The sequence below is a fragment of the Macrobrachium rosenbergii genome, chromosome 57 (genome assembly GCF_040412425.1).
Source record: "Macrobrachium rosenbergii isolate ZJJX-2024 chromosome 57, ASM4041242v1, whole genome shotgun sequence".
Taxonomy (NCBI): domain Eukaryota; kingdom Metazoa; phylum Arthropoda; class Malacostraca; order Decapoda; family Palaemonidae; genus Macrobrachium; species Macrobrachium rosenbergii.
The window spans coordinates 15,601,810-15,610,394 of record NC_089797.1 but is presented as its reverse complement, the minus strand read 5'-3'; the positions used below and the strand labels follow the sequence as shown (position 1 = coordinate 15,610,394).

At 31.8% G+C, this 8,585-nt stretch overlaps 1 protein-coding gene across 5 annotated transcripts in view; it reads left to right on the top strand.

Moving 5' to 3' along the window:
- The window catches only part of LOC136837027 (Kv channel-interacting protein 1-like), a 923,431-nt gene that overhangs the window by 337,458 nt on the left and 577,388 nt on the right, over nt 1-8,585 (top strand). Inside the window, exons 1-2 of one of the 5 annotated variants that reach the window (XM_067101573.1) lie at nt 366-495; nt 1,187-1,451. The exons of 3 other annotated variants lie outside the window; for them this stretch is intronic. In XM_067101573.1, the coding sequence (XP_066957674.1) occupies nt 1,351-1,451 (101 nt within the window). In that variant the 5' untranslated portion in view covers nt 366-495; nt 1,187-1,350. Of the gene's footprint in view, nt 1-365; nt 496-1,094; nt 1,452-8,585 lie in introns of those variants that run through there. One more of the 5 variants, XM_067101572.1, reaches the window with a different exon arrangement.

Sequence of the window (8,585 nt, the reverse complement as noted above, 5' to 3'; positions counted from 1 at the left end):
GTGTGTGTGTGTATGTATATATTTGAGTGTGTATTAAAATTCATGGCAATGCACGAATTTAAAAAAGAAAAGTTTAAAGATAGGGCTTATTGAAGCATAGAGTCGCCATTATCTAATGTCAAAACTAACCGATAAGGCGTCAATGCAAATTCCATTTCGGGACGATAGGGCCTATTTCAACACATGAAAGCCGTTTGTAGAGACAAGATAAGGAAACAAGTCGTAGAAAAAGCGATTGACGATAAGACGGTCTTCCCCCACCCTCACCTCTAATTTTTTTTTCAAGAGTGCTGTCAGAGTTCCAAGGGGACATGAAGAGAGAAAGGGAGGAGAGAGAGAGAGAGAGAGAGAAAAGAGAAAGGAATGATTTGTTATGACTTGGTATAAACATACAGTCTCACTGTCTCCTTCTCTCAGTCTACTTTCGGCGCTGACGCATCGAAGCGAAAGAAGTGACGGCGCGGCGTCTCTCCCTTGGAGTGTGTTAACTTGAAGGTGTATCCCATTTTTTTTTTAATGTAGGGCAACCTGAGTCAAAGGATCATATTACGTTGGAAGTTTAGTAATGCAAATTACAGTAACTATTAGCTCTTGCTTATAACCCGTTAGAAAGTTAAACGACCAGAATATTCGTTGAGCACTTAAGGAATATAGTAACAAGTGTCTGGTCGGAGTGTTACGTGGATGTTTATAGTTTGGCATATATTTTTTAATATATACTTGCACTGTATGTGATATATATATATATATATATATATATATATATATATATATATATATATATATATATGCATATATAAAAGATATATATATATATATATATATATATATATATATATATATATATATATTATATATGTATATAATATATATATATATATATATATATATATATATATATATATATATATATATATATATATATATATATATAAATATATATACACTGCCTTCACATACTTGCACTGTTATTGATATAAATATGCATATTTGTGAACTGCCTTTTAACTTGTTCACCTTGGTGGTCTAATAAAAAAAACTGAGCGGTTTTGGTATTTCTTAAAGGAAATTAAACATCTCATTATTTGTGACAGTGAATGAAGTTACAGATTTAGAATATTGCCCGAAGAAGATTTTCAGTAGAAAGTGATACCAACATAAAACTAATCTGATTATAACTCTTTAGTCTGTAGCTGTTAAATTGTGTTTTACAAGATTCGTGAACAGTCATTAAAACGAGATAAAGTAAATTAGAGACATTAGTATATTATGCCAAATTCTCTAGTAAGCGAGCGGTGAACGCTTTTGAAGACATTACAGAAACGTCAAGAGATCAAAGCCTCTTCAGATATGTTACTCTCAAGAGCAGTAGCCATCGAGCTACCCACTATGAAATTTCAAGGAACGGACCTGACTTCTAGATTGTTTACCAAGAGAATTAGTATGAAAATGTAAGTAGCAGTCATTCCTGTAATTTATAACCCTAAGCTTAGCTGTTTCCTTTCAGTAAGTAAGGCTTAACAGACTTGTCATTGGTACTGATGGATCATTAGTCTCGAAGCAAGTACTGCCTTTATCAAAAAAGAGTTTCGTGATAAATTTAGCACGCTGGGACGTCGGTTACTCATTCAGCTTAAGCAACTGACAGAAGTCTTTCTCTGTGGTGTTAAAATTGTAAAGAATTAGTAGCTGTTATATCTTGACTTATAAAGGGGAATAGATTTTCAATAATCTTTTTATCAAAAGAACAGTGAAGGTTCCATATATATATATATATATATATATATATATATATATATATATATATATATATATATATATGTATGTATGTATATACACACGTGTATATACAGATATATATATATATATATATATATATATATATATATATACATATATATATATATATATATATATATATATATATATATATATATATATTATAAAGTCTTTTATAAAAGAATTATGCAAGCTGCCTTGAAACTGATTAACAAAATCTACTTTGTGTATAAGTAACAAAAATCCAATGTAGTGCATTAAATATTGAAAAGGTGTTTTTCTCCGCCCATTTCAGTACCATAGTTGTAAATTAGCGAGCAAAAAATATCTTGAAGGTAGTATTAAGGAAAAAAAAGTGAAAAAGAAAAACACATAATTCAGCATCATAAGCTCTGGTATCCACCCGATATTCATATTTTTACTTTTCTGTAAAAGAAAACTATTGAGATGGCTGTTTGTCTGTCAGTCCGCACTTTTTCTGTCCGCCCTCTGATCTTAAAAACTACTGAGGCTAGAGGGCTGCAAATTGGTGTGTTGATCATCCTCCCTCCAATCATCAAACATACCAAATTGCAGCCCTCTAGCCTGTGTAGTTTTAGTTTTCTGTAAAAGAAAACTATTGTGACGGCTTTCCTGTCCATCCGCACTTTATTCTGTCCGCAATATTTCTGTCCGCCCTCAGATCTTAAAAACTACTGAGGGTAGAGCGCTGCAAATTGGTATGTTGCTCATTCACCCACCAATCATCAAACATACCAAATTGCAGCCCTCCAGCCTCAGTAGTTATTTTTATCTTATTTAAGATTAAAGTTAGCCTTAATCGTGCTTCTGGCAACGATATAGGATAGGCCACCACCGGGCCGTGGTTAAAATTTCATGGGCCGCGGTTCATACAGCATTGTACCGAGACCACCGAAATATAGAACTATTTTCGGTGGCCTTGATTATAAGCTGTAGCGGCTGTACAGAAAACTGTTTCTTCGGCGCAGTTTTTACTTGCTTATTTTATTTTATTTAAGGTTAAAGTTAGCCATGATCGTGTGTCTGGTGCCACTGTGGGTGCCAACAATTCATCGTGATTGCAGTAGTTGGAGAGATCATTTCTTCTTCCAATGACTATGGAAAGTAGTGAGCAATAACTAAAAAAATATGACTGGCTTTTAGTTTTACGTCTAATTACAGGAAATAAAGGCATATCCATTTTTCATTTGTTTACTGGTCAGAATTATAATTTATGACTTAGGATTTATGGAAACTATTTCTTCATCACCCAGCTAATGAAGGCTATAGAACTTCCCTGGCTTGAGAACTTTTCTCCATTTAAGTACGCTCTCTCTCTCTCTCTCTCTTTTCCTACCACTTTTATTACGGAATAAACCTTCTTAAACTGTAGTATAATGTAGTATCGTTTTGTATGGGCAATAATGCTTAGTCCTCTAATTAGCAAACAGGAATAACTTCTCAAATGCTAAGCGGTACTTGTCACTTAGTATTTTGAGCACTGTGTTAATTCAGAATTCCCCAAAATTTATTATGTTTTCTTATTCATATTGCTGTATTTTTCTATATACATTTAGAATTGAATTTCAAATGAATGTTATTTCATTTTTGTGACAGGCAGGATGAGGTAGAGAGGGGAAAATGAAAAATATTTATACGACTTTAATGTATTGCATTTGATCACTTTTGCAGTATGTTATTAAGAGATTTCTCAAATCATAAATTTTTTACCTGTAAATGTTTTTGGGAGTAGGGTTTCCTCAAGAAGATAATATTTTCTTTTTATTAAGTAGGAGATGAACATAAGATAAGAAAGTCAACACAAGTCTTGGCTCTCTAAAGAAAGATATGATGGATTAATATGGAGGCGTTCTCAGTAGCGATAACTCACACGCCAAGTGCTTAGTCGCAAGGCTGCTTAGCATTAGTTAGCCAAAAAAATCTATGTAACTACAATATACCAGAGAGCTCAACATTTTCCCGTTACAGGACTGATAACCTCGCTGAACATAGAATATATATATATATATATATATATATATATATATATATATATATATATATATATATATATATATATATATATTTATTTATTTATTTATTTATTTATCTATGTATGCATGCATGAATGCATGTAATACATGTATATATTTAGATATTTATTTGTGTATATATATAAACATATATATATGTATACATGTATGATATATATATATATATATATATATATATTATATATATGTATATTTGTGTATATATATAAACATATATATATATATATATATATATATATATATATATATATATATATATATATATATATATATGTATATAGTAAGTATGTGTGTGTTTATGCGTATGAAACACACGGTAAGCACCTTACATCAAACTAACCTTTCTTGTCAAAATAAATTACCGGAACCCTAGATGAAAGAGTGAGGAACAGTGAATCAGGAGGTTATCTTGCTAAAATTAACCTTCACGCGGGGTTGCTACATCAGATGTGAAATCAGAAAAAAGATCTTTCTTTTTCTTTTTTTTTCTTTTTGTCTCTCCACGCTTGACAGAATAGCAAAGGGAGAAAATCTATTTTATAAACATGTTTTTTTAATTCTCCTCGACTACATTTTTTTTGTTCTCGGTTCAGTTCATTTGAAAAGCAAGGACAGAAATAGATGAGATATTATTTCCGCACGAATTTCCTCGTTGGCTCAAACGGCGTAAAGAGGTCAATCGTTTTGGATTATTATTATGCATAATTACGTGATTATCGCTTTGGCAATGAAGTCTAATGAAACGACTTATAACGTATGGAAGCTTCCGTAATGTCATTGGATGTACTTTGTTAATTATCTTATAATTACTACAAAACTGAATACGAAATTAGGTAATATTCTGGAAAATAAGCCGATATACTCGTATGTGCAGTTTGCTGTTACAAAGCTCGATTAAATCATTTTACTGACAATTATACTTTGCCTGTTATACTTTTTTCTTTTAATTTCACGAAATGAAAATTAGTTTGTGTAATTCAATGGTTATGGTGCTATTATACAATTTAGGCTATGTAACTGTGATAATTTTATTTTGCTTGTAGAGGCTGAAGTTAAAAGTCTATTAAACCGTTAGAATGTGTAAAACTCGTGTTATAACTAATCAGAATATTGGCGATATAATTGAATATCTCAGGTACTGGAACAGAAGAGGGTATTATAATACAAGAATCACTTTACGTGAAGTTTATGTCTCAGCTTACATGACCCAAGGATTCTGAGATCATACCACTCCAGAACAAGAACGTCTTAACTTACCACTATGTTAAAACAAGTCTTTTGGTTTATAACAGATTCAAATCGCTCGTTATTTGTGTTTTTATATTAAGTAGATAATTAACATAAGGTGACCCGAGCTAACTTGAAAAAACCGAGCAAGCTTACAATGACACTGCAAGCGTCATTATTATATATTCGTTAAATTTTTTCTTTATTTATATGACATTAATATTTTCCATAAGATGGCCTAAGGTAACTTGAAAAAAATTGAGCAAGCTTACAATGACATAGCAGACTTCATTATATTATTTGTTATATTATTTTTTGTTATTAAGTAAATAATTTCTATAAAGTGACCTGAGCTACTTAAAAAACTGAGCAAGCTTACAGTGACATAAGAATCGTCATTATATTATTTGTTATATTATTTTTTTTTTCATATTAAATTAATAATGTCCATAAGATGACCTGAGCTAACGTAAAAAAAATAAGAAAGCTTACAATGACATAGCAATCGTCATTATATTATTTGTTACATTATTTTTTTATATTAAATGAATAGTGTCCATGAGATGACCTGAGCTAACGTAAAAAAAACAGTAAGAAAGCTTACAATGACATAACAAGCGTCATTATATTATTTGTTATTGTTTTATATTAAACGAATAATTTCCACAAGATAACCTGAGCGTACCAAAATAAAATGAGCAGGATTACAATGATATAGCAAGCGTCATTATATTACAAAAAAATAATATCCTATCTGTTACGCTATGAACTTTTATCTTTCCGATCTGACAACTGACAAACAAAAAATATGACGTGAGGATTTTTTTAACCGTCATGTCTGATAGAACATAAAAAAAGTGCGATTTCAATCTCAACGAATTCCAGTTGCGGCAATAAATACATATGAAGGAACTTTCTTTTGTACCTTTCGTTAATCTGCAAGTCATGAAAGAGATTTTCGAAGCATAAAAAAAAAATTATCTAGTTCAAGAACAATAAATTTTCTTATTTTGGGACCATGAACTTTACGTACATAAATTACACATATAGTATCATACATCAAGCACCAGAGGGAATAGATGAAACATGGTTTTAGATCATGACCGCTGTCAGCTTTATTGCTAACTAAGCCATCTCCAGAGGACTGATGCAGAATGATAGAAATCCCGGATCTACAACCGTGATTCATGTCTTCCCTTTGGTGTTTGATATATATAAAACCACATTTAAAAGTGATTAGAAGCATATACCGTCCGTATATATATATATATATATATATATATATATATATATATATATATATATATAGTCATATATTCTTTCATATTCATATTTTCCCATTTATATATATATATATATATATATATATATATATATATATATATATATATATATAATCATCATGGTTATTCTTTCATATTCACATACTTTTCCCAGTTTAAGTTTATAATGTTAAAAGTATACTTACACTAACTGTATAAATAGAACATGGAATATATTCGCTCATACTAAGCGGTTAACACCCTCTCATAGTCAAAGAAGACCCAAAAATCGATTCCCATTCCCTTTAGTTTGTATTGCATCCCTTTTAGCCTAAGCAGTGAATTACGCATTTGGTGTTCAGTTGACTGTGGTAGTTGCTGGGATGATATTGACAGATATGCAGCTAGCAACCTCATTCCTGAAGCTGTTTGGTGAAATGCACACAGACACACACAAACACACACATACACACACATACATATACATATATATAATATATATACACATATATACACATATACACACATACACACACACACACACATTCAAGTATAACGCACGAGTCGCGTTTGCATGTGGGTACGGATTATGTAAGTTAACACTGTCATTTTTCGTAGGCTACATACAAACGAGCATGCATGATGCATGCATGCATGCATAAATAACAAAAAAGTGCGGATAGAAATAATACCACAATTTTTACAACACCACATCGGCAGATTTGTCTGTGGCAAATGGAGAACTTTTCTCAAAAATCTGGAAGAGTTTTGTATCTATTATTTTCCAGTCACTTTGTGCAGGCTGTTCTTACTGAATTTGGATCCAGAATGGATTTCATACAAAATCTTATTAATTTTCTGGTCTTTTCTAAATCTGTCAAGAAAGAATTATGAAAAAACCGAACCCGGGTCTGAATCAGCGCAGAAAAAAATCTTCTGTCATATGATCCTGTTCCTTCTGAGAAGGCCAGAATTCCTCCTGTTTCCGCAATTTGATCCCAGATACCACTACGTAACCTGACCCAAGTCATCAACAGAAATTTAATAGGAAGGTTCCAAACTCGCGAGCAATATCTTTGGAAATATGGAAAATCCTTGGAAAATTTTTCGCAGTTTATTGGTATTGTTTTTCATTGCCAATTCATATTTGATTTTAATAAATGAAAATCTAAAAATTTTTAGTACAGAGGAAATTATAAAGCCCGATGAAAATCTATTATTTTGACTGTGATACTATCCTTCGCCAACAGTTAAGTTGTTCTGATGAAGAATAAATATCTTGTTATATTACTATCCATTGTTATATTTTGAATCAGTTAATTTAGGTACAGCAAAACCCACAGACTGGATTTCTAACAAAGCTTTATCCATATAACTGTGGATGAGTACTACTGCATCTCGATCAGAAGAATTTTATCTTTCCTTGTTTGGGAAAGTGTCGAATAAGCATTTTTTTTTTTTAGTTATCTGCCTCGACAGTGATTTTATTACAGACTTCTTGTTGCAGCAAAGTATCACCATCCAGGATGTAAGGTGAGAGAGACACATGATAGCTGACACAGGAAGTCAATGATAAAATCACCGTCGATTCAGATAATTCAAAAAATTTTTAAAAATGCATAATCGACACTTTGCCAAGAAAAAGGGACGAATTGTACGAGTATGTTAAGAGTGCAAGAGCAGTGTAGTAAAAAACTACCTAGTTTATTTATCAATGAAACCAGCACAAATAATCATAATTCTATTATTATAATTTTTTTTTTATCTCATCGTATTCGACTGGTTGGTATGTATAGTGTAGGGTTCCGGGTGGCATCCTGACTCCTTAGGAGTCCATCACTTTTCTCACTATGTACGCTGTTTCTAATAGCACGCTCTTCTGCATGAGTCCTGGAGCTACTTCGTCATCTAGTTTTTCCAGATTCCATTTCCGGGATCTTGGGATCGTGCTTAGTGTTCCTGTGGTTATGGGTACAATTTCCACTGACATATCCCATATCCCTCTTATTTCTATTTTCAGGTCTTGATACTTATCAATTCACGGTCACGTTGTACCGCTTTATGTCGTAGTATCATTGCTGATACCTGGTATTGTCCAAATGGGTAAGGAATAATCTGTGTAGTGAGAAAGGTTTTGTAAAATCAGAGATTTCAGTTTCATTAAAGTGGTTTCATAACTGAAAGAGGATTCATTTTATATTCACTTATAGAGTCATGAATTGAATTAATATGCTTTTCCACTACGCCTTTTTCTACACGTGTC